Source organism: Halichoeres trimaculatus, unplaced genomic scaffold (assembly GCF_033239565.1).
Source record: "Halichoeres trimaculatus isolate MK-OKI-2021-1 unplaced genomic scaffold, fHalTri1.1 fHalTri1_scaffold_6, whole genome shotgun sequence".
Lineage (NCBI taxonomy): Eukaryota > Metazoa > Chordata > Actinopteri > Labriformes > Labridae > Halichoeres > Halichoeres trimaculatus.
Window position 1 is genome coordinate 11,663,424 of NW_027437184.1, and position 24,404 is coordinate 11,687,827.

The 24,404-nt window shown below is 39.1% G+C and overlaps 4 protein-coding genes across 5 annotated transcripts; 1 reads left to right on the forward strand and 3 right to left on the reverse strand.

Annotated features, from left to right (window-relative positions):
- Positions 1-83: 83 nt before the first annotated feature.
- LOC141792041 (uncharacterized) lies at positions 84-7,435 on the reverse strand. Its single transcript, XM_074672799.1, has 8 exons — positions 7,417-7,435; positions 6,188-6,485; positions 4,449-4,511; positions 4,295-4,375; positions 2,830-3,504; positions 2,323-2,406; positions 2,068-2,107; positions 84-174 (listed from the first exon to the last, which is right to left on the reverse strand). The coding sequence occupies exons 2-8, from the start codon at positions 6,483-6,485 to the stop codon at positions 147-149; spliced, it is 1,269 nt and encodes a 422-aa protein (XP_074528900.1). The 5' UTR covers positions 7,417-7,435; the 3' UTR covers positions 84-146.
- Positions 7,436-8,242: 807 nt separating this feature from the next.
- LOC141791266 (uncharacterized) lies at positions 8,243-16,091 on the reverse strand. 2 transcript variants are annotated; one of them, XM_074671547.1, is made up of 10 exons: positions 15,852-16,091; positions 12,848-13,147; positions 12,571-12,618; positions 12,410-12,460; positions 12,170-12,223; positions 11,880-11,908; positions 11,747-11,767; positions 11,232-11,657; positions 10,871-11,101; positions 8,243-10,770 (listed from the first exon to the last, which is right to left on the reverse strand). In XM_074671547.1, exons 2-10 carry the CDS (start codon positions 13,143-13,145, stop codon positions 10,510-10,512), a joined length of 1,419 nt encoding a protein of 472 aa, XP_074527648.1. In that variant the 5' UTR covers positions 13,146-13,147; positions 15,852-16,091; the 3' UTR covers positions 8,243-10,509. The 2 variants fall into 2 exon arrangements, with proteins under 2 accessions (XP_074527648.1, XP_074527647.1); XM_074671546.1 differs by having other exon boundaries at positions 12,848-13,174; positions 15,852-15,882.
- A 673-nt stretch (positions 16,092-16,764) lies between these two features.
- rnasekb (ribonuclease, RNase K b) lies at positions 16,765-19,659 on the reverse strand. Its single transcript, XM_074673046.1, has 3 exons — positions 19,442-19,659; positions 17,598-17,680; positions 16,765-17,404 (listed from the first exon to the last, which is right to left on the reverse strand). The coding sequence occupies exons 1-3, from the start codon at positions 19,517-19,519 to the stop codon at positions 17,260-17,262; spliced, it is 306 nt and encodes a 101-aa protein (XP_074529147.1). The 5' UTR covers positions 19,520-19,659; the 3' UTR covers positions 16,765-17,259.
- Positions 19,660-19,710: 51 nt separating this feature from the next.
- bacc1 (BPTF associated chromatin complex component 1) lies at positions 19,711-23,523 on the forward strand. Its single transcript, XM_074673045.1, has 5 exons — positions 19,711-20,061; positions 21,169-21,263; positions 21,807-21,908; positions 22,439-22,773; positions 22,862-23,523. Exons 1-5 carry the CDS (start codon positions 20,041-20,043, stop codon positions 22,924-22,926), a joined length of 618 nt encoding a protein of 205 aa, XP_074529146.1. The 5' UTR covers positions 19,711-20,040; the 3' UTR covers positions 22,927-23,523.
- Positions 23,524-24,404: the final 881 nt, after the last annotated feature.

Here is a 24,404-nt window from a genome sequence, read left to right on the forward strand (position 1 = left end):
ATCAGTATGCAGCTGCCAACTCAAGATAAACGGACACAAAATAATTATTTAAAATGGTTTTATTCAAATCAAAACAAAATTTATCCAGTGTCCAGTCGTTCTCTTGTATTTGGCATCTGCCGAATCCTGTTGGTCTACTTCTGTGTTCAGCACTGGGACAACCACTGGTGAAAGCTGGATGAGTAAGACAGAAAATAAGACTGTGAGATTGTAAGCCAACCAAAACCTAGTATTGAAGGGCATATAATACAAGAACTTTTAAACTGCTTTAAAACCTGCAGTCTTTCAAAGGGCCAGTAGAGAGCAGACTCAGAGTAAGTCTATGATAAGGTGTTCCTCCTTCTCAGCTGATTGATAAACTAAGTTAACTTTTTCCTCATGAGTTTTTGATCTTGGTCGATTAAGTGAAGTCTTCAATACAGCATGGTATTCATTTTGCATGGCTAAAAGTAGTTGTTTGGAAATTTCTTTAAAAAAAAAAAACACCTTACAGGGCCTAAATTAGATGGCAGTGTATTTGGCCCACTGTGTCACATGCTGGTGGTTTTTTTAAGGTCCCGTATTATGCAAAAATCACTTTATTAAGTCTTTTAGTGAAATATGTGGGTCTTTGGCTTTCCTCCCAGCCCACAAAATGCGATATTTAATGAAAAAACCTGTACTTTGTAGTGCTTGTAAAGGTAAAATCCTGACCTTAAACAAGCTGTTTGGATTTTGGGTGATTTGCCGTCGTCAGCAATTCCCTTTTTTGACCAATCAGGAGCAAGTCTGACCTGATTGGTCCACCGGAGCAGATACCCCCGAACCCCCTTCTCACCCACTCCCCTCCCTGCTGCTGGGGAGAAATCTCTCCAGCAGCGGGGAGGAGAATGCCAAAGTTGAAGAGCCATCACTGCTTTATTTTTGGCTGTAAACAGCCTCATAGTTCCATGCAAAAGCTTCCCATCTCAGAAGAAGACATGACTAGGTGGCTAGAGTTCATTTATCAAGGAAATGTGCCAGCTACACTCAGTAAAACTGAGCATGTGTGTGCTAGACACTTCACGGCCAACTGCTTTTCCAACTTTGGACAGGACAACAGACGGCTAGCGAATAGACTGGTCCTGAATCCAGGCTCATTACTAACCATCCGCCAACAAACCTCAGACCCTGGAAATGTGAGTATTTTAAATGCTGTGTGCTGTGGAGCAGATGTAAGAGCTTTTCCTCAGTGTCCCCCCGTCTCTGTGTTAGCTTCAGGATGCTAACTTTAGCTGTGGTTAGCCTGTTGTTTTAGCCTGTAATGTTATGGTGAAAGAGCTTCACTGTTTTCTAAACACTGTGCACTTGGAGCACGGGAGCACGGGGCGGTATCAGCTGTGGCTCATTTACATAAGAAGGTCACGCCCACTAAATCAGACCGTTCTGAATAGAGGGGCTATGAGAGCCTGGAAACAATGCTGCTGTGCTTGATTTATTGGCTTTTGGGACCAAAACATGTTACAACCATTTCATGAAGACATCAATGATCCATATTAAACTGCTGAAAAGGAGCATAATATGGGACCTTTAATGTCTGGTAGTTTCACTATCACTGGTAAACTCTGCACTATGTCTCTATTTGTTCTGAAATACAACAAATGTATGAAACCTTTGAGAAAGTAGTGCAAAGACAAGCATCAGGAGGAAAGTAAGCTGCTGGATTTTTGTTTAATGTGATTTGTTTCTGTGAAATTGTGAACCACAGTCTGTCCTGTGTCTGTTCTGTTACACACCAAGCCGAGGTGACAGACAGAAGAATATCTTCGGAAAAAGTCAAAATGGTTTAGTTCTGCCCCCTGCTGGCTGAGAACATGCCAGCAGAATCACAGTTTTGGAGATGCTCTGACCCAGCCAAGTGAGCACTTACTGGGGTTTCTCTTGATGTTTCTGCCTCCATCCTTCACTTGCCTGCTTGAACACACCAGCTGTCTAACACATCCCAAAGACATCTCTGACATCTGTCAGTGTTTGTGATAATACATCTAAACGGTGTATGCTCCCTACACAGAAAATACCCCACTAACAGTCAAGTAAAAGCAAACCTACCATGTCAACTCGTCATCCAGTTCGCTGGTGTTCTGTAGACCTGAAGAGGAAGAAACAGTTTTAAATTTGAATGGTGCCATTGAGTGCTTAAAAGAAACGGCGATACGGTTTTTTTTTTTTGTTAATCACCGGGATTTGTGTCCAAATCTCTCAGGAGTTATTTATTTCTGTCATTGGGGTCTAATGCATCCTGTTTACTCTGTGTGCACTAGTGGAAACCTCTAGTGTTAGAAAATGAAGCTGATGCAGAAGTACCAAAAAGTCCAGGTCCTCTAGCGTCGCCTTGAGATGGTCCAGAAGTGAGTGTGTCTTCTTGTGGAAAAATTGGCTGGAACTGTCCTGCAAATGCATGAGTTATTTTTTCAGTGTTTCTGTGAGTTCTTTAAGTAGGCTACTGAGGAACTGTGTGGAAATCTTTGAAAATGAAAACTGCAGAAAAAGGCTTTTTCAGTGATGACCACAGCCATTTTCTGGGCTGACTGACTTTTATTCTTTTGCAATTACACTCTTGATATTACGTTTCTAAATTGGTATTATAATGACTTGGTGCTCTTAAATTTTAATACTTAATTTTCAAATCTTCATAACCTTGTTGTTACTTTATTCTTGGAATGTTCTGTCTTCCAACTTTACTCTTGTCTATTATTACTTTTTTCTCTTGATGTAATTATTTAAGTCTCTTAGGTAGGAAACTTTTTTCACTAAATATTCAACAACTTCAGTGAATTCTTTGTTCGGTAAACAAATGTGTTTAAAACATACCTCCTGCTGGTTTGGTCTTCTTGGCCATTGGTCCTCCATCAGTTGATGGTTTGGTCTGTTTAGTCTTCTTGGTTACTTTTCCTGAATCAGCCATTGATTTGCTCTCCTTGGCCACTGGTCCTACATCAGTTGATGGTTTGGTCTGTTTGGTCTTCTTGGTTACTTTTTCTGAATCAGCCATTGGTTTGCTTTTCTTGGCCACTGGTCCTACATCAGTTGATGGTTTGGTCTGTTTGGTCTTCTTGGTAACTTTTCCTGAATCAGCCATTGGTTTGCTCTTCTTGGCAACTGGTCCTTCATCAGTTGATGGTTCGGTCTGTTTGGTCTTCTTGGTTACTTTTCCTGAATCAGCCATTGGTTTGCTCTTCTTGGCAACTTGTCCTACATCAGTTAATGGTTTGGTCTGTTTGGTCTTTTTGGTTACAATTCCTGAATCAGCTATTGGTATGATCTTCTTGGCCAGTGGTTCTACATCAGTTGATGGTTCGGTCTGTTTGGTCTTCTTGGTTACTTTTCCTGAATCAGCCATTGGTTTGCTCTCCTTGACCACTGGTCCTACATCAGTTGATGGTTTGGTCTGTTTGGTCTTCTTGGTTACTTTTCCTGAATCAGCTATTGGTTTGATCTTCTTGGCTGCTGATCCTGAGCCAGCTTTTTCGCCACTGGTTGCTGTTCCTGAAACAAATTTAGAAGAAAAACCATCAACAACAAATGTTTAACTGCCTAATGATGTATTTCCTCTCACTCTGTCTATCGTCCATCGGTTCAATATACAGTGTCTTCAGTATCTCATCATAATGAGCAGGTGGATTCTTTTTTTATTAACTAAATCTATTAATGGGGCTGCACGGTCTCCGGTTCAATTCCCAGCTTGGCCAGTGGGCCTTCCTATGTGGCGTTTGTATGTTCTCCCCGTGCATGCGTGGGTTCTCTGCGGATACTCTGGCTTTCTCTCACAGTCCAAAAACATTATCATCAGGTTAACTGATCGCTCTAAATTGTCAGTAGGTCTATGTTTGTGTGTGAATGGTTGACTGTCTGTGTGTTAGCCCTGTGATTGACCAGTCCAGGGTGTAACCTGCCTCTCGCCCAATGACAGCTGGGATAGGCTCCAGCCACCCGTAACCCTGCACAGGATAAGCTGTTCAGAAAACAAATGAATGAAGTCTACTTATGGTCACACATTCCTGGTTTCTAAAAGAATCTTCCTCCACTGATAATGTAGTCTGGTTTTGTCAACTTGTGGGTCTTCAACAAAAAAAAAACAAACAAACAGATAAACATTTTCTGTTTACAGGGTTTAGATCAAGTTTAACCGCAATTTAAGTTCATATTTGTACTTTAATTGATGAAATATGAAAAAGTAGATAGTTTTTGAATTTGAAAGGCAGTTCATGACCCCCATCAATGTTTCCTGAACTTCACTTTGGGAACCATTGGTCTAACCCATAGCTTGTGCATTTACCAGTTGCAGGTTTTCTTTTCTGGACCACTGGTCCTGCAGAAGGTTGGTCCTGCTGGTCAGCCGAGGGTTCAGTCACTGTCCCTGAAAAATAGGCATTTAGTAGATTATCTTCTTTGTTCAACAACTGGTTTGAACTCTCTGTGTGATGATGTACAAGCTTCAGGTTGTTGCGTTTTTGGGGCTGGTCTTGAGTTAGCTGCGGCTTTGCTCACCATTTCTGAAAATAAAAAGAGGGCAGTTAACTTTCCTTCTCATACCTTACATATGGGTCAAACCAACTAATCTGGACAAAAGGAGTGTTGACACAACTAATGTCATGATTAGATATTTAATTAATATTTCTGCTACATCAATCAGGTTTCCTAACATCATATAGAAAATGAAGTAACAGTAAGAACATTGGAACTTTCCCTGTAAACAATATGCATTTCGACTACTGGAACTAGGGTAGAAATTAAGTTCTTGGGATAAATTCACGCCTGAAACCTGCTCTACCTGGAGGGTAGGGTACTTTCCATAAGTCCAGAGTAGAAAGTGACACGGGAGTGGATTTTCACTCCTGTCCCATTCCACAACCACAGAGAAAAATCCCGTCCTGTCCCACTCCTGGCAAAATGGCTCCCACTCCCACCCCTCTCCCATTCAGGATGATTCCACTCCTGTGCCGCTCCCATTTTTTTCTCTCTTCTTTTAATTTTTAGACAATACACTAAATTTGATGTGATTTTCTCCCCATTCTTTTTTAAGATTACTGTTGGCTCCTGGGAAGTGTAGTTCTTATTACTTGCATTAGAGCAGGGATTTCCAACTCCTACTCTGGAGGGCCAAGAGGCTGCATGTTTTCTTTCCAACCGAAAACTCCACCAGCTGATTTCACTGATTACCTCACCTTCAAGCAGAGAGCAGGGACTAATCAGTGAAATCAGCTGGTGGAGTTATTGGTTGGAAAGAAAACCTGCAGCCCCTCGGCCCTCCAGGGTAGGAGTTGGAGATCCCTGCATTAGAGTGTAGGCTTATTGGAAATAAACTACAAAATGGCAGTGCATGTCACATATTATATTTTATCTTCCTGATTGGTTCACGCTCCTGTCTGATCCCAATAACTTTTTACCCTGTACCGTCCCAATCTAGTGATTAAGAGTAAAGTTGACTCCCATCCCGCGGGAATCCCACGAGAATCTCATGTCCTGTGGGATTCCTGAAAAAATGTGAGCCTCTAGTCCAGAGGTGGGGCCTGCAACCGAAAGGTTTCTGATTGGTGGAGCAGCCACAGTGTTTTTATTTTCCCTCCCTCTCCCAGCTGTGATGGACTTGGTGTAATAGCTCCTTAACATGGTTTTAGTTTACAGAGTGACCCTGTCAAGGTTAAGCTGAAGTTCTGCCATCTACCCGCTAAATAGCAGACTTCCACTGGTTTTGATTAGCCACGGCCTTATCACTCGCACTCATCAAGAAATACGTCTGCAGTGAATTAAGACACCATCAAAACCAGCACAGGCTGAAGATCTCTATGCTAGCAGTCCAACTGCAGTGCTACACAGCTTGTCTGTCTCCTTCTATGGGGTCATTTTGGCTGTAAGGCCTTTGTTGTTGTTGTCTTACCACCTGCTACTGGTCTGGTGCTGTCTTACATAATCTACCCTGATTTTCAGACCTGCCATCAAAACACAAACAGTGGGCCACAGGAACCATTCAGTTATGGGGGGTGTTTAACCAGGGACTAAAAGTTCCTGGACCCTCAGGTCCATACGCAGCTTATCTGAATCCCATCTGTGCTGCTCAGCAGCGCTCCCTATGGCGCATACAGGCATATTTTATAACTGTTTCAATCACTTTTTATTAAAGGTCTGGTTGTGAATTTGTTTTTGTTTTCTTAAATGATCATTAACCAACTCTTTTTTTTCTGGCGTTGTAGCTTCAGCTTTTCCACATGAGGGCGCAGTTTTTCCTGGATCGCTGCATCCATCCTTGGTAGCTGCCTCATCACTTTATCGATCATGGTGATAGAGCTCTCTACTCCGTAGTACTGGATGATAATTTCAGCCATTTCCACTCTGACCCTGTCTGCTCTCCGCCCTTGAGGGATTTTGCTTAAGTCAGAAAGTAACTTCTTGTATTGTTCTTCAGTCAGCTCCTCCAAGATGGTGGTCAGGTCTTTTTTCCACTTGGCCTCGAAATTTCTCAGCGCCATCTGACAGACAGAAAGGAAACAAACCTGAAGAGATGAGAGGACACACTCAACAAGCCAGGAATGATAAGAGCTTCTTTCCTCTGCTGTATCAACCTTGGTTCTGATAATTATTTATCTGGACTGATAGAAAAAAAAAGAGTTGAACAGCCAATGGAGCATACTGAGGCTCATCTTAATTAATTAGAATAAGTTGGAAAAAATTGTTTATTTCAGTAGTTAAATTCAAAAAGTAAAACTATTATATTCTGAACATTTAGCCCACACAGAGTTATGACAAACATTTAATTTTTTATAGTGATAGTCTATTTATGGCTTACATGTGATGACAAACTCAGTTTCTCATATAATTAGAATATTAAGACCAGTAAAAAGGGTTTTAATACAGTGTTACATACAATATATAAAGTGTTGGCTTTCTGAAAAGTGTTGTCATTTATGTTCACTCAGTGACTCAGTCAACCTAGTTAGTTGGAGACTTTTGTATGAATTTCTGCATCAGTGTGGTGTGTCATGGAGATCAGCAGCCTGTAGCTCGTCTGTGTTACTGGGTCTGGAGTCTCTCATCTTCCTCCAGACTCTGAGTCCCTAATTCGCTAATGTCATGAAACATGACAGGACTTTGGACCACTGAGCTATATTTGAGTTGAGTTTCACTTTTTGAAATGAACGACTAAAATAAATTAACACTTACATACAGTGATTTTCCAATCTATTGGAATGAACCTATAAATCTGTTTTTAGTCCGTACCGAAACATCCTGAACAGCTTCGTTATCATACTTTTCCCTTTTCCTTTGCTTTAACCACAACCTGACTGCATCATACAAAAGTAACATTCTTTGCACATATCAATGATTTTCAGGACCTTCACAATACAAGTTGTTTTTTTTACGAAATAGTTATTAGTAACAACACCTGTAAATAACACTCACCCCGTCGTGTTGTTGAACCACAGACCGTTTCCTGTTGTAACTGATTTTTTTAACTTTGTATAAAACATGGACGGAGCGTCGCTGACGTCACCCATCTGTTCTGAGCATAAACTATATGGTGGAACTCTTCATTCACAGGAAGAGGAACAAACACGTACCAGGTGTGGCAAACATTGAAAAGGTTATAGCCTGCAAGCAACAGTCCTCATCCCTGAGTTAAAAGTTGTATTTTATATGTCAAACTCAAAAATATATTATTTTCTCTTGTTTTTGATTTTTTCTTCTTTACACCTAGTTTTAAACTTATCATTCCAAATTCAGTTCCCCCTCCACTGAAAATGGTTTAACCCACTGCATCTCTGAATTACAACAGTGCACAGGAGAAAAAAACAAGAAAAGGAAGTTCTGCAAGTGAAGTGAGACAATGAAACTTTAAGCTTACCTCCCGCCAAAAACATCCTGATAGTTTTCATTTGAACAGATACATTTACTATTGGTTTATTTTGAACTTCATGTTAAACACATTCAACAGAACAAGAAATAACACAATCAAAACAGTTCTTATCACCAATAAAACAAACTATAAAACTTGTGGGTAAAAAAAGAAATCAATTGATGAAATAACAAATTTTAGTCTCTGATTATAATCATGAAGTCTGAAGAAATCCACAATGAATTAAAACACGCAACAATCTTCATTCCTCAAACGCCAAGGCAGAAGGCAAGTTTATTTGAATAGCATATTTCACAACAAGTCAATCGGTTTGACACAAAATAGTCTCTGTCCTTCAGGTAGAAATTTGAGTACTGTGCCAGAAAGTCCCACCAAGTTCTCTGGTCCGTTAAGCAGTATGTCATGGTCGACTGTGTTAAAAACAGCACTAAGATCCAGAAGCACTATGACTAAAACTGTCCCACTGTCAGTGTTAAAGCGGATGTCATTAAACATCTTAATTTCAGCAGTTTCAGCGCGGTGATGAGGCTGAAAACCTGACTGAAAGTAGGGCTGCAACTAACGATTATTTCTAATGTCGACTAATCTATCAATTATTTTTTCGATTAGTCAATTAATCACGATTGTTTTGAGTTTCAACCTAATTTGGCCTTTAAAATGTGCAGACCTTTATAATTCAACCCGTGCGTTTCATTTTCCCTGCATTTACCCAGAGTTAGGTTCTTACATCTGATTGGTCAGCCCTGTGTCATGTTTGTTTTTTTGTCTTTATTTCTTTCATGATGACATAAAAAAAATATAATACAAAAAAATAAATACATCTCAAAATGAATGAAGCAGGTAATAGGGAAATGAAGTTGTGCGCAGTGTTGGACAGACCGCTTATTAGTGACTTTGGGTTTGTTTTCTAATGTTTATTTGCTTACTGGGGCTTGCTTTGCTCTCTGTATGATCCCGCCTGACTCTCTACAGGCTCTTCATGATAACGCGTTTAGTTTCGTTTCTCTACATGCGCCACTTCCACTTCGCTCATGCGCACTCCGCCCCTCCTCTTCACCGCTGAGTGTTACCGGTGCAGTGTGAGCTTGAGAGTTGAGAGTGAGAGCTCCATCATATAGCCTAAATGTTCTCTCTTTACAAAAGTTAGGGGATTTTCGACACTAGTTTGTGACTCAGATCCTGAAAAACTGTCTGTAACAGAGAGTGAAGGAGACGCTCTAAATCACGTTATCAGACGCTAAACTCCGGGAGCTGTCAGTCTGTCCAAGCCGGAGATGCAGGGCCTTCGTCAGCGCACAGCGCTCTCTGGAAGTGGAGATTTTTCCTCATCAATATTCCTCACGTATGAACTTAGTGATCTTTTCCCATAAAAGTGTCCAATAGCAAAGCACATGCTGTGAACTGAAGTCACAAATGAGTATTACCCCTTGGTATTTGATTTCATCATTTGACAACGACAATAAAAACAATAACAGTATTTTTAAAATTACCTCGGTGGACGAGTGCAAGTCACATGTTTGTTAATAACAATGTGCCAACATCTTATGCTATTCTCAGAAACTATATGCACAAATTCATAGGTCGCCTGATTGATTCAGACAATGGAATAATAACGTCACTTACTCAGCTTACAATGAGCGACGCAAGGTTCTCATCCTGCTATTGGAAACATTGGTACAAATGTCTTAGTGTGTTTGTGTTTCAAATCGCTGTCAACATATGAACTGTATTTTCCTTTTTAAAATTCTTTTTATTATTATTAACTATTTGTTGTATTTATATGGACCCAAGGGTCTGGAATAAAGTATAACTAACTAAAAATACGACGCATCGACTATTAGAATTTGCGTGGATGAATTTTTATTGTCGGCTAATTGTTGCAGCCCTAACTGGAAGACGTCAAAACAGTCATTCGGTGCAAGTTATGGAATTGCTGAAACACTGATCTTTCAATAACTTTACAAAAAAATTATTATTATTATTACGTCCTTCATTTAACCAGATAAAAGCTTGATTTGAAATCTCCTTTTCAAGAGGGACCTGGCACGACAGCAGCAGACAGTTACACAATAAGAATAACAAATATATTCAGACATCAGCACATGGAAACCAAGCTGTTCTGGAAATGCCAATTCAAACCAAAATGAGAAGCAGTCAAGAATTAAAACAGTCACATTGTCCAAGGCTAGCCCTCTCCCAGTCCCTTAAGAAAGTCTTAAATTCACCAAAAAGGCTGTTTTACCCGGTTCTGTTCTGACTCAAGGAACAAACATTTTTATAAAATCCTGGGAGGGCAGTCCACGATGGTTACTGGACCTGATCAAATATGCGGTCAAATAAGATGGAAGCAGCCCAAGAACAGATTTGTAAATGAAGAGTAGCAGGTGAGACAGGGAGGGACAGTTTGCAAAAAAAAAAAATGGCATATCCAAACCTTAAATAATGGTAAATTAGATATAGGCCAATACATTTTCATCATTGTATTGTCTAAAATGTTACTTTTTGATGGTGGCTTGATTACAGCAGTTTTCAGAACTGCTAAAAACTGCAGATCCTTGTTTCCACTTGAGGCTGGACACAGAAACCACAATAGCTGTGGTTCATCAAATATCTTCATAAGCTTCATAAACAAGTTATTTCTACTTTTTTGAAACCACTTTTATTTTCTTAATTGTGTTTCCTTTGATTTCTGCATCAGCTGTAAACGGCACTTTATCAACCAGACTGTCTTGAAGACCACCACTCGCTTTGATATCTAATTCCTTCATTAGAAGTGCCGACCCCACAACAAATGTGTGAACTTGCTGGTTGAATTCTGCCTCCAGGTGAGTCGTCCTTTTTGTGGCCTTCGTGATCCCAATAACCTCAATTTTGACTTCCTGGATGCCTAAAGTTTTAACCTGAATGAAGATAGAGGGACAGTAAGAAAATCAGCTGATCATGAAGACAACTGACAGGAAGGGGTCATCAAATTTTAGATCTTGTTTGTCTTTTACCCACCTTATAAATTTTGGTGAAAGCACTGGAGTTCAGCGTTATATCTCCGCAATAGTGGTTGGTTCTCACGTTGGTCATCGTAACAACATCTCCTAATGACAGGTCTTTGCATTGTTCGGTTACTTCCCCCCACATGCAGATCCAGATGGAACCAGTCTCGTCTTTTAGTTTCAGACGCTGAGTCTTTTTCTTCTGCTGCTGGTAGAACACTTTAGTTTTTTCAACCAGAGCAATCTGAGTGAAAAATGTAATAAATAAGAAATGATTATCTGATATTATCATTATCTGATGTTCAGTCTATTATTCCAAATGCATTCTTGCTGTTACTAACAGCTTTGAACACACAACCCTCTGTTTAACTCACCTCTTCAACAGTCCCTTCCACACTCATAACCATCTTGTCTGGACCCTTTTTGGCGTCATCAATGGAGTAAAGTTCACTCTCTTGATAAATGAGCTTCTGAGCTTCCATCTCCAGCTCTTCAGGGACTTGGAGAGGACTGGTCTGAGCCACTGTGCTTGGTTTTGTAACTTTGATCATATCCTGATCTTTTGTCACATTTCTGAACATGTAGGAACGACCTTCTTGGATAACTTTGTAGAGCTCTTTTTTATAAACCCTCACCTTAACACATGCTGTCTTATCAGCCACGCCCAGATCAAAGAAGATGTTATTTTTACCCATTTTGTTTTGATATCTGCGAAGCCCTGATTTCTGAATTACTTTCCCCGAAAAGGGTTTTGTCTCTGGAGGTTGGTCTCTGGATTTCAGATCTTTGATGGAAATCATCTAAAGAGAAAAGAAATCTCCGTCAAAGATCCTTAAATACAGATATCAACTTAATTTATTGTAAACCCACAGAATATCAAAGAACTTACCAAGGTTGGGCAGCTTTTCTCCTGTAACAAACATTTTGTTAGAGGATTATGCTTAAAACACTGTTACAAACATCACTCACGTTTCTTTACATACAGGGTTCAATATACTTAAATCAGTTCATATAATTTTCACCTGTGTAGTTTGGCAGCTCATCCGTGGATCTTTAAAATCAGAAACACATCAGTCAGTGTTTACATTACATAACTTTCAGTCTGGAAAATATCTTAAAAAGATTATTTTAGGTGATCTAAAGTACCTGGAGATTAATTCTATTAACCTTATTGTGTTTCTCTGTTGTGAAAATAAAAATAATTATGAACATGATAATAAATAAAACATAACCCATTCATTCATAGCAGTAGTTTCAACATGTGCACTAAGTAAAGTCAACATAATCTATAAATGATGATCTTTTAACCTACCTGCACTTGTACTTTCTTCTTCTTCTTCCACCACTTTGTCCTTTTTCTGCTCTCCTAAAATATTAATTTGAGCACAGTAATTAAAAAATAACCTAAATTGTAAATTTAATGTAAGCATGGTAATAAAAAAAACACCTTAATTTGTACACAACAATAGTTTCACAGAGCACATCAAATGAAGTGATTTCTTTTACCATGAAAAAGGTTGAACTGGTAGACAGCAGCGATCTCTGAACGTACCTGCAGCAGACCTTTGTCCCTCCTTCTGTTCAGTGAGTTTCATCTTCTTTCCTGAAAAGTCAATGTGAACATAATAATAAACAAAAACTATTTTGTACATAAATATACTTTACTATGTTTATTAAATAAAGTCAACATGTTCTATAAGTGGAGCTCCGTACCTGCAGCAGACCTTCCTTCTCCCTCCTCATTCAGTTTCCTCTTCTTTCCTGGTTTTTATTTGAAACAAGTCAAACCATAAATAGATCCTAAAGCAGTATGATACTGAAGTTTCTGAGTTGTTAATGCATCAACAAATGTTTACTGTGACAGACATTTTGAAGATTACTATACTCCTGGAGCTTGTCAGTTTACTTCACCCTTTAAACAAATCTCATTCATGGTCTATCACTGTAAAAAAAAAAAGTGTGGTTTAAGACTTTGGTCAAATGAACCAACCCTGGTTTTCTTTCTCCTCTTGCATCTTCAGCGAGTCCACGTATGGGCGCAAAAGGTCCTGGACATCTTCGTCTTTTCTTGGTATCCGATTTACAGCCTCACTGATGGCAGAAATAGACTTTTCCAGTCCGTAGAACTCAATAATTTTTCCCGGCATCTTTGCTATGCTCGTATCCTCCTTCACACTTTTGGGTAATTCATCCAAAATTTCTAGTAACTTTTCATACTGTATTTTTTCCAAGTGTTCCAAGATGGAGGTCAGGGCTTGTTTCCATCTTTTTTCTGAAATCTCCTTCATGTCTGAGAGACAAGAGAATAAGACAGTTTCTGGAAACATGAAAACAGGACAAGATATCAAAATTAACATTTTATGGCACTGATCAAACTGCTTTTAGACCAACAACTGTTTTAAATGCCTTATCATTTGATATAAAAAATATGTCAGTGGTAGATCTACTCATCCTCAGGTGTAGGCTGATCAGCCTGCTGCTAATAGTTTGGGCACAAAGTCACAGCAGAACAGGGCCAGTGAATCAGGAACCACTCAATAATCACTCCAACAGTAGAGAAGCCCTCCCCACAGCCCCCATTGTCTCGAGTTATATGTTCCCTCCATCCTTAATAAACTCTGCATTTCAGCTTTGGTCCAGAAATGGGGTCAATTGTGTAAAAGACCTTTTTTAAAATGGCAATTTTAGATCATTCAAGCAGTTAAAATAGACTTCAGTATCCCTTAGTGCAATTTCTTCTGGTATCTGCAGGTTCATGGTTTCATTGAAACACACTTCTCTCCGTCTCTGAACTCACTACTAAGTGGCCGGATAGATGAGCTGCTTAATATGGTATCCACCCATAGGGGTATGGTGTCAATACTATATGAAATCATCCAAAGATCAGCTTTCCTATACCTTGCACATATCAAAAGGTAGTGGGAAGAAGAGCTAGGGACAGAAATGTTGGATCTGAAATGGCAGTGGTCGGTAAAACTTGTACACTTATCTTCTGTGTGCATCAGGCATGGGTTAATACAATTCAAGATGATCAACAGGTTCCATCCATCCAGGAGCAGGCTGGCTAAATTTTACCCAGGCTCTGATCCATCTTGCCCTTGATGCAATCTGGAGCTGGCTGATCTCAGTCATATGTTCTGGGATTGTCCCAGGCTGGCTAAGTTTTGGGCAGATGTAATCTGAACCTTCCCATATATGTGTGGCAAAGACATCAATCCTGACCCTTTAACGTCTATCTTTGGTGTGGTGCTGGATGGGGCACAGTTATCAACAAGTCAGGCTGAGGTTATAGCTTTTTCTACATTATTGGCTAGATGGCTGATCCCTTTAAGTTGGAAGAAGGCAGCTCCACTGTAACATAAAGACTGGGTGGAGACGGTAATGGCACACCTCAAACTTGAACACCTTAGGGACACAATTCAAGGGTCCTTCTATCATTTTTATAGAGCCTGACAACCATTTTTGTTTTATGTTGAACAGGAATTTCTCTTAGTGAGTACAGGTAATCCTGTTTTAGTGCTGCTTCCTGTTATGAATGTTGTAAAGTTGTGAAAATTCAATAAAGATAATTTAATGATAATAAAAATGAGTTATTTTCTGATTCAGGATGGACTTCTTAGCTGGCACTCTTGCTGTGACTGAGCTGTGATAAGCTAGTGGTGTCTGAGCTGTAGCTCTGTGATGAGCTGAGCTAGATGACTTAAGATCTAGATTAGTGCGAAATATGTGAGTAGATCCAAATTGCAAATATTTTTGTGAGATTTGTAGTCTGAAACCAAACACTAAGGCTCCCCAGGTTCTTTTTAAATGGTCTACCATATCAAAGCTGACCAGCAAATGGCAGTGTTCACTCTACAATTAAAATTTGTATGAATCTAGCAGGATCTTTGAGTTTTATTTACCTGTTGAATTTAACATAATTGAGGCAGATGTCTGTCTAACATGAGTCTGGTTCTGTCTGAGGTTTCTGCCTGTTTAAGGGAAGTTTTCCCTTGCCATTGTAACTTGCTAAATGCTGCAAAGTACTGTACTCATGGTGGATTGAGATAAGATAAGACTCATTATCTTGTCTTGATGTTGGGTTTCTGCTAATAAAATATTATTATTTTATTAGTTTGTTAGGATTTGGTGCTATACAAATAAAGATTGATTGACTGAATCAGTAATGTGTGAAAGGTGTCTTCTTCTGTATTCACTATGGCTTTCTATTTTATTTACTTTTTTTTTTTGCTGATCTGTGGTTTTAACTAACTTTAACTATTTAGTTATGATCATCAAGTTGGTTGCTAAGTGTCTCTACCACGGAAGCTAAGATTATCTTTTCCTCCTGCTTACTTGTTGATTTAGCTGCAGTATGACTTAACTGTTGTGACTGATTCTTTTTAAATCTGTCAAATAGTTAAATCAAAGTGCTAAAATCTTAGATTAAAGTTATCTAAGTTTTGGCTTAGTTATTTACATATGGTCTAAGTACTAATAAATGTTGAACTCTTACACACAGACATCAAAATCAATCAAAAAAGCATTCAATGAAAAAAAAAAATCTCACTGTCAATAACACAACACTGATTATTAGCAGTAATACTTATTATTAGAACAGCAGCCAGCAAAACTACAGCCTGTATCAGATTACACTTCAGCCCCACTTTTGAGCCTTAAAGTCTTCAGATGGTTACATAAATGGCATATGCTGAGTGAATTTGATGTGATTTTACGCCTAAATTATCTGTTAAACATGACAAATATTTACACATAAACAGCAACAAGTCAAATCAGCCAGTACCAGTACAAGTACACCTGCACTTTGACTCCCCCTTTATTTTAACCCCTGCACTTCTTGTTTGTTTGTTTGTTTTGTGGCTGTACAGTCATTACTTTGAGACATGACTTCCGGGAGATGGAAATACATAATTCAATCTCCTGTCAAGTCATGTCTCATAGTAATGACTAATCACCCTCTTTTTGGATTTACATATAAAGCTTATTTTCCTTACCTGTTCAACAGTGCCTGCTGTGAGTTGTGAGACAAAGGTTGAAAAAAAAGCAGCACACCGTCCTGTGTTTTGAACGCTGTGACAGAGGTGGCGCAGTCCAACTCGAGTGACAACTGAAAAAACTCACCTCCTAATCTACTCTTTACTCAAAAAAACGTGAGAATACATTTTGAGAAGTGTACTTCTATCCCAAAAACAAGGTACTGTAACTAATTTTAATTAAACTACCCGTCTAATAAAAAGCTTTAGAATCGGGCCCCCCTCCAGCGAACAATGGTTCAGCCCGCCTCTTCCCGCCTCTGAAACCTGCCCGGGGATTCCTGCAAAAGGTGTGTGTTGTATCTGCGGACGTGAAAGCAGCCCAGTTTTGGCGTGAACGTGTTCTGTTTCATCGCCTGACTGCTTTTTAAAAGTTGCAGATAACCTCTACACCTAAGGCGCATTGTACAAAACTAGGAAAAGGGATTAAGCTGGGATATCTTGGTTATCCTAGCTCAATGCATCCATGATCCACTTGCACAAAAGTTGCTGACTGGAAAAACCTGGAGTGCACTTCATTGGCTGAAGAGGGATGGCTTAACTCAAATGCAACTGGTTTGTGTGGTCCCAGCTTTGCTTAGCCACCATATAAGTTGATGATTGTTCTGAGTCCGTGTAGGACGGTGTCTGAGTCTGGACCTGGAATGTAGTCTGCCAATTGCCGACCCCTGATATAAACCTTACCCCACAGGCTGAAAAGTTTGGAAACTCCCGGTTCACTTGCTTCATCTGTCCCCCATCGCTGAACTGAACATTAATGTGTAAATATTGCCGGTTTATATCCAACTTCTCTTCCGTTTAAATAGCCTTATAGATTAAAGACTAAACTTAATGCAAATTACAAAAAAAAAAAAAAAATTACACATTTACACACACATACACACTTTATTGCAAAGGTTATCCACTGAACCATTATAGTCACATTAAATACACTAATGCATCAATGACAGTTGTTGGAGTTTTTTTTTTTAAATTCAACTTCCTGTTGAGTTAGTCTCAGTTGAACTTGAATATATGATAGAAACGTGATGAAAACCTTAAAAATTAAACAGACTTAAAACCGATTCTTCCAGTTTTTTCCTGTGAAATTCAAATTAAATTCATAAATCGAGTCACTGTCACATGCAGGAGGAAATCTAACACTTTGTACTGGATAACCTGCTTGTAGGAATGATGTCACATTTCATACAACAACAACAACAATAACAACAAACACATTGAATGTTTAAACCTTAAAATAATCCACTATTCGCTTGACCCCTCGACTACATCATTTAAAAGACCTCCAGATGCTGATTGGTCCTCTGTCAGGGAAAAAAGGTGACCTCCTCTGAAGCTGTCAGGGGTCAGAGGTCCCGCCTGAAGCCTTCTATGTCACCATGTACTCCTGGCGTTTGTTCAGTCGCACCTGGCAGAGCGAGACGGCACCCACTGCCACGTAGACAGCGGCGGCGATGAAGCAGTTGATGCCAACCTGGTTGTAGAGGCTATAGATGTTCTGAGGAGGAAATTTACTGCAGAGAAGAAGAAGAAAAGGAAAGAGTTAAAGTTTGGGATCAGGATCTCCAGTTTTCTGATTAAACCTACAGTTTGTGTTGTTGAAAACTTTTGAGTTGCATGAACAAAACTTTGATCTAAAAATCCGGAATATTCTGATTTCTGATTACATGGGCTACATTAAAGAAAAATAACATATTGATGACTCACTCTCCACGAATATCCTCCTCAGTGAACGGGACGTCCTCTAACAGCACTGCTGACTTAGCACTAAAGAAGATTCCCAACATGGCCTGAAAAACAGAAGCTCAACATGAGGCTCAGGGACACAGAAATATTACTGAGAATACCAACACTGTGTTGGCTGATTCCCAAAGATATAACGCTTCATGTGAAACAACTGATCAGTGACATACAAGAAGCTACTGTTCATAATTTTTAGTCTCTTTGTGAATGAATCTGTGAAATATTTGATTTATTGTGACAAAGTAATCACAACAACAATTTAGAAAATCAAACAATCTGGTCATTTAGTGGTCAAATAATACTAAAATTACTGACGAACAACAGAAATAACCTGCTAACATTGGTTATAGGCTGAGAAAAAGTCTAGATAATTAGTTTAATTTCAGAAATAGTAGTAAAAAAATAACTCAGATTAAAATAGAGCATCGTGAATTGAATAACTGGCATTTTGATCTTAAATTTGGACCTTGTGTTCACTGTCTGGTTGTGTTCCTCTCCTTTCTGTTAAACTGTTTATCATTGATGATTATTGTTATTTATCACGCTTTCTTACCTCATTTATGATGACAGCTGCTCTTGTATCACTGCAGATAATACAGCATTCTGTCAGCAACTAAAACATCTCAAAGACCAACAATACCAGCACAACCAGACCACTGCTGCCTGCTGGTGCTAGCTCTACTAGCCATAGCCATACTCTGCTTTCCATGCTAATATCATTCTTACAGACTGCACAATGAATAGGGCTGAGTTATGACCATTTTCCAAGTGTTTTTTTATTTTACCATCTCAGCCACATTCTTGTTGTTATAAACAACCACAACACACCAACCTGTCAGTCAAAGAGGCCTTCCCCTTATACCCCTCTCTTTGATCCTCAATTTGCTGTAAATATGTATTTATCTATACTGTAAAGATGGACATGTTAACATGGCACTATGTGGGGACTGACTCATTTCTGTAGACAGACTCTTGTGGACACTCAGGGAACAACAGTTTTCGCACTAGCCACATTAGCTTTTATCAACAGTTATTGCTATTGTTTTTGTTTTTAAGTATCTGAATTTTTTCAAAGAGATATTTGGGTTTTCAATCACAAAATTTAAAAATAAAGATACCACCTTGGCCTAAGATAATGGATCATAAAAACATACAGGTCCTTTTTACTGGCAGGGGTCTGGTGTAGAGGTTCAGTCTTTCCCATATTGGTGTGACTGTTGTGGAATTTGTGAAACTTCCTGTATTTAAATTTCACATGAGAACAAAAATAAAGTCACATGATTCATTTAAAGTTCCTGAATTGGCTCACAGTTTGAGAATACACGAAAAACAGCTCCATAAACTGGCCAGACATCCTAATTTAGGACTAAAATTGGCAATAAACACATAACCTACAAGAAAATTTGTTGGTTTACAGAGCTGGTGCCGCACAGAATAAGGAAAATTGCTCATCAATACTTTCTTTACTGATTATTAAAACGATACACCAGGTTTAAGACACAGGGGTTTGTTTATATAAGACAAACTGATCAAATCAGCTCTGTATTGATTTTTAGAGCTGACATTTTCTAATGGTAGCTTAGCTTGGCCTGTCACGTCACCGTCTGTTTACTGGAGCTAATGGCTATTTTTTTGGCATAATTCCCAAATTTTGTGGCGTACACGGAAACACAGTCTTATTTAAAAGATTACAAATATACAAATGTTTAAATATTTAAAAATGACTTTATCCTACTGAAACAAAGCTGCTGAATAGCTACTCGTTCCAGGAAATAGTCTGCACCCTGCTGTTGATCCATATGTCTTACCAGCATTATGACCCCCCAGATGCTGATCACGATACCGCACGCAGCCATCTTTGGCCCGCAGAAGAGGAGCGACGGCATACCGGCGATTTTTTGTTACTGATAAATCACACAATGTTAAATCCAATTCAATAAAGAGAGAAATGATCCATCGAAAGACGACTGGGCCCTGCAGTCAGCTGATCCTCATCACTCGGCTTTACTCGGACTCACTCGGCAACCTTCGTGAACCACAGCCCGGAGACCAATAGGAGCCCCTGATGTCACACGCCCCGCCCTTTCTCTCAAATAGACCAATGGCATTGAAGTCCCACAGTAGCGCAGCATTTCCTTTATCCCCACTACCTTTGTCTAATTTTATTTTAAATTCTGACTGTTTATGGTTGATTTCAATCACTTTCCTCCAAATTTTTCAGAGAGATTATTAATTAATAATTACTTCAAAGCTTTGCATTTTAAGGATTCTCTGCAAGCTTTCCATGGCAGCCCGCTAACGACACCGAGCCACCCAACGCCTCAGGAGCTAACTGTGGCTAGCAGCTTTACTTCTTTTGATTAAAAAAGGCGTTAAAATAAAGAAAAGTTTCACCTGTTTCATTAAGATGACGTCAGCCTCTGCAAAGGTAAGTCACCCGAAAAGGTGAGAAAGAGGAGTAAGATATCGAGCAGTGTAGTTTTAACACAACCTGTCAGTGTACGCGCAGAACACAATTCAGAAATTTTACACATTAAAAAATTCTCTCAAGTTTTCAAGACAGAGTTTGGAAAATCTCCTCTTTCCTTCATTTCCCTGCCTCAACGCGGTCTGAATCAGTATTCGGCTTTTAGTTTGTGTTTCAAACATTTGATTTTAATATAAAAATCCAGGTTCTACGGAAGTGGGTTGGAGCCCTTTTAGGCACATTTTTAGTAAACACGGTGCTGCCTGTTGGATGAAATGAATCACATAGTGATCACTTGTTTTCTGTTTGTTGTAGTATTTGATTCTGGGCCGTACCATGAAACGTGTCCCCAAAAATGTTCTTCATTGTTATTCTGAATCTTAACACACATATTAAAGCACTAGAAATGTGTACTGGCCTATCTCAGTTGTGACTTTTTCAATCTTTAAAAGGATTTAAGGCAAAAGATTATTGAATGTTTCTTAGTCCTGACACCAAAACTCATTTTTCAATTAGAAACTTTTTTCCTCACCTTAACAATGTATATGTTAAAGAAACTGTTAAAAAGTTGCAATTATTGACATTTCAGACTGAATTAACACTACACGCAGGGGTTTGTGTTTTTCATAATGTTACACTACTACAGGTTGGTTTGATTTGATAAACAGTGTAACTAACATAATGTAAAGCACTTTTTCATCTCTGTTGTTTTGAGGATAAACTTTTTCTCAGATGTCGAATTAGTAGGATTTTTTTTTTTTTTTGCAAAACTTATATCAATCTGGTACTGATAGTGTTCTAGTTTGAGTTGCAAATCTCTCATTAAGCAAACAGTGCCTGGCTTTTACCAAGAAGCTTCAGAAACTGTCCCAGAAATTAAAAAAGGTTTGAAAATGAACAAAAAGCCCTCATTCCTGTAACTGTATGTCAATCCTGTTGTTTATAAGAAATATGACTGAAAATTACTGGACTGTGCTCATAACAAATAGCATCAAGGCATACATTTGATGGGATAACCCTCCTCTTTCATCTGTAACCAAACCTGCACACCTCTGATCCATTCTCCAGGTTGGAGAGATTTTCTCTGCAGCTGGAGCTGCTTTCACCAAGCTGGGGGAGCTGACCATGCAGCTGCACCCGGTGTCTGACTCCAGCCCTGCAGGGTGAGACCATCAACATCCTGTCTGTGTCTCTCTACAGCAGGCTTTTCTTTACCGTGAAATCAAATAATTAAACTCAGGTTTCTGACAGTCACAGATAAACAGATATGAGGAAAATTGGATTACCCTACCTTTGGTTTCTAGATTAAACTCTTTGTCTAACACACATTAAAGAGTAGGCAAGTTGATTTCAAGTCTTTATATTGTTCCTCTGATTGCTCTGTAGCAGCTTCACATTTACAGCTCAACACTCTTTACTGATCTCAGGCTGCTCTCTTTAAAACCATCATTTTAGTTACTGTCTCTTTAAGAAAGTTCAAGGCACTCTAGGACGGTCTCTTTAAGAAACATCAGGGTATTCTGGAAACTCTTTGCCATGTAAATTAGTTGTGCATTTCATTTAATTTGTGAAGAAATTTTGTTGCCCAGAGCAGCCTGCAGTCTCAGACACGCATTTAGTTTTGACCTTAAACATGTGATCATACAGAAGAAAAAACATCCATCCGATACATCGAGCTAACAGCCTGTTTGTGTTTGTGTTCACAGAGCAAAGTGGACAGAGACGGAGATCGAGATGCTGCGTGTGGCGGTGCGTCGGTTTGGAGACGACCTGAACAACATCAGTACGGTGATCAAAGAGAGAACTGTGTACGTCTGAAGGTCCTTGACTTATCCTTCCTGTCAGCACCATGTTTTTACTGAACATTTAGAAGTTTTTAAAAGAAATAAAAGGATTCTGCTACTACATAGCTTTGCTTAGCTTTTGTGTAGTTAAGTAACTTGGTTTAACAACAGAAATTTTGGGAATAAAAATTGGAAATATTCTGTATAAAACAGTCTGTGCTTGAGGAGTGTTCCTGTTTCTGGTCTGAGCGGTATCGACCAATCAGGTGCATGTTTTACAAAAACAGCCTGTATGGCGGTCTACACCTCCGGCAGACCTCTTCCAGGTCCTCTTCTGTAGACTTCGGGTCATCGAGCCTCTTTAAAGTAGTTTTCCTCTCTTAAGTTCAGACCTGACAAAGCTTGACTCTGGTCTTTAGACTAATCTGCATCTTGATGTTGTTATTCCATCAAACTGGAGAGATATTCATTACAAGAAAACCAGCTTGTTTACAGCCATTTCCCCCTATTTTTATGCTAAGCTAAGCTAACTGTTTCTTTTTCCCTGTTTTCAGCGCCCAGATAAAGAGCACAGTTAAGAGGAAGTTGTATGAGGACAGTAGAGTCCCAATTTCCTCTGAGTCCCCGAAGAAGACTGTCAAGAAAACAGCTCTCAGCATGACGCAGGCTCCGCCCCCAGCCGCCCCTGCCATGATTGCTGTACCAACCTCACAGGTTGTCGTAGCAACAGGCATGCAGAATAGTCCCTCTCTGGCTCCGCCCATCAAGAAACAGAAGACCGCAGATGTGACGCTGAGTGCGCTCAATGACTCAGATGTGAATAGCGACCTGGTGGACATCGAGGGACTTGGGGACGGATCCAGCAGCAAGAAACTCAACTTTGACCAAGGTCAGTGAGTTATGGAGAAAAACTTTAGAAAGCTTTTGAGTTTTAATCTAAGTGTGTGAGCCTGAAAACCTCCTCCCTGTGTCCTCAGAGAGTCTGAACCTGGACTCCAGCCTCATCATGAACTCCAGTGACCTCCCTCTGCTGTCCCGCTGACCTCTGACCTCTCAGCCCACTCACCAGGAAGCCTGACAACTTTTATTTGAGTTTTTATTTTTCCTTCCTTTCTATTTGTCTCAGATGTTGCACGCCATTCTCTGTGTTTGAGCTAAAAATATCAAACCTTACCTTCAAAGGGAGAACTGAAGATGACTTGTTTCAAACATTTCAAACGTTTAAATTTGGTTTGTTTTAAAGGTGAGCTTCAGCTTCTTGCTCTTTGTGAAGCAGAATCATGTTTTAAAAAAGGAGCAAGATGAAATGTTTCTGTTCGTATCATGAAGAGAAAAATGTGGAACTGCAGAGTCGACATGGACAAACATTTCTTCCTCCACAGTTTCTTTTTCAGAATCAAAAACTGTCTACAAGATGACAGTTTAGAGCTCTGCAGAAGATAAACCAGAGCGATTAGATAGTCAGAAGATCTGATGAAGCTCGTAGTCTGAATGTAGAAACCTTTAAGTTATCGGACGTTAACATGTGATCGTTCTCTGTTGTAAACCAAACTCCAGAGTTTAGATCCAAACATTTTATGGATTAACTGAGAGGTTAAAGAATACGTGTGGATGATGTGAAAGTAAAAGAAAGTAAAAGAAAAAAAGTTTGATTTATCGTCTCTTGTTTTACTTTATTTTTTACCATTAAGATCTCTCAAGGTGAGTCTGTGTAGCTCTTTGCTGTCCCCTGGTTACCTTGTTAGGCTTCCTTATCCATGAAAATGTTGGGTTTCATATTTTTGTTGTGGGTCTCTGGGCCCCTTTTATATAAGTATACCTCCTGATTTCAATTTAAAAAAAAAGAAAAATTAACCTCAAGAGAATCATACAAATGAATGAAAGAAGGTTGTATTACCTGAATATTACTAAGGAGTATAGAACACATCTCTGAAATTAATTTGCTTGATTTATTTTTTCATTTTACAATTATTAACTATCATGACATCTATGGTGTTATGGGACATTTTCAACCCATATATTTTATTCAAGAAAATGCAAAAAAAAAAAGAGTCAGCAATAGAACTTTAATATGGATATATTGAAACACAGAACAGGTCATAACATAAAATATTGATTTAGAAGTTGAAACAAATAAGAACCAATCAAGCCATTAGAAATCATTTATTACTTCAGAAACTATTAGAATGCTAAATCAGAGTTAAAAAAAAAAAAGTATCTGTGTGTAAGTGTGTGTGTGTGCGTGTGTGTTTAGATACATGTGTGGCAAAAATAGCTCAAAACATGTTTTTTTATGTCAATGACTTTGGCAAAGTAAAAAATTGTGAGACCAGGGGTCATTTTGATGACATTTTCAGGAGCTGCTCTGTTCGCCCTGCATGTTGAGGTACTAAACTCCTTCAATATTTTTTACTTGAATCCTTCAACAGGAGCAGCCTCAGCACAAGCGACCTCCTCATCAGACTCAGATGTGTGTGTGTCTACTGGCTGGTACTCTATATGGTCCTCTTCCTCAACTTG

Excerpts from the sequence above, each read along its gene's own strand:
- LOC141792041 (XM_074672799.1), bottom strand. The coding sequence starts at position 6,485 with ATGGCGCTGAGAAATTTCGAGGCCAAGTGGAAAAAAGACCTGACCACC. Across the intron at positions 4,512-6,187 it reads ACAACGCCAGAAAAAAAAGA|AAATGGTGAGCAAAGCCGCA; the intron begins GTTGGTTAATGA and ends TTTTATTTTCAG. Across the intron at positions 2,108-2,322 it reads TAGAGGACCTGGACTTTTTG|GTCTACAGAACACCAGCGAA; the intron begins GTACTTCTGCAT and ends CTTCCTCTTCAG.
- LOC141791266 (XM_074671547.1), bottom strand. The coding sequence starts at position 13,145 with ATGAAGGAGATTTCAGAAAAAAGATGGAAACAAGCCCTGACCTCCATC. Across the intron at positions 12,619-12,847 it reads AGAGGAGAAAGAAAACCAGG|GAAAGAAGAGGAAACTGAAT; the intron begins GTTGGTTCATTT and ends AATAAAAACCAG. Across the intron at positions 10,771-10,870 it reads CTTTCACCAAAATTTATAAG|GTTAAAACTTTAGGCATCCA; the intron begins GTGGGTAAAAGA and ends ATCTTCATTCAG.
- rnasekb (XM_074673046.1), bottom strand. The coding sequence starts at position 19,519 with ATGCCGTCGCTCCTCTTCTGCGGGCCAAAGATGGCTGCGTGCGGTATC. Across the intron at positions 17,681-19,441 it reads TCTGGGGGGTCATAATGCTG|GCCATGTTGGGAATCTTCTT; the intron begins GTAAGACATATG and ends TCTGTTTTTCAG. Across the intron at positions 17,405-17,597 it reads GAGGAGGATATTCGTGGAGA|TAAATTTCCTCCTCAGAACA; the intron begins GTGAGTCATCAA and ends TCTTCTCTGCAG.
- bacc1 (XM_074673045.1), top strand. The coding sequence starts at position 20,041 with ATGACGTCAGCCTCTGCAAAG. Across the intron at positions 20,062-21,168 it reads TGACGTCAGCCTCTGCAAAG|GTTGGAGAGATTTTCTCTGC; the intron begins GTAAGTCACCCG and ends TCCATTCTCCAG. Across the intron at positions 22,774-22,861 it reads GAAACTCAACTTTGACCAAG|AGAGTCTGAACCTGGACTCC; the intron begins GTCAGTGAGTTA and ends CTGTGTCCTCAG.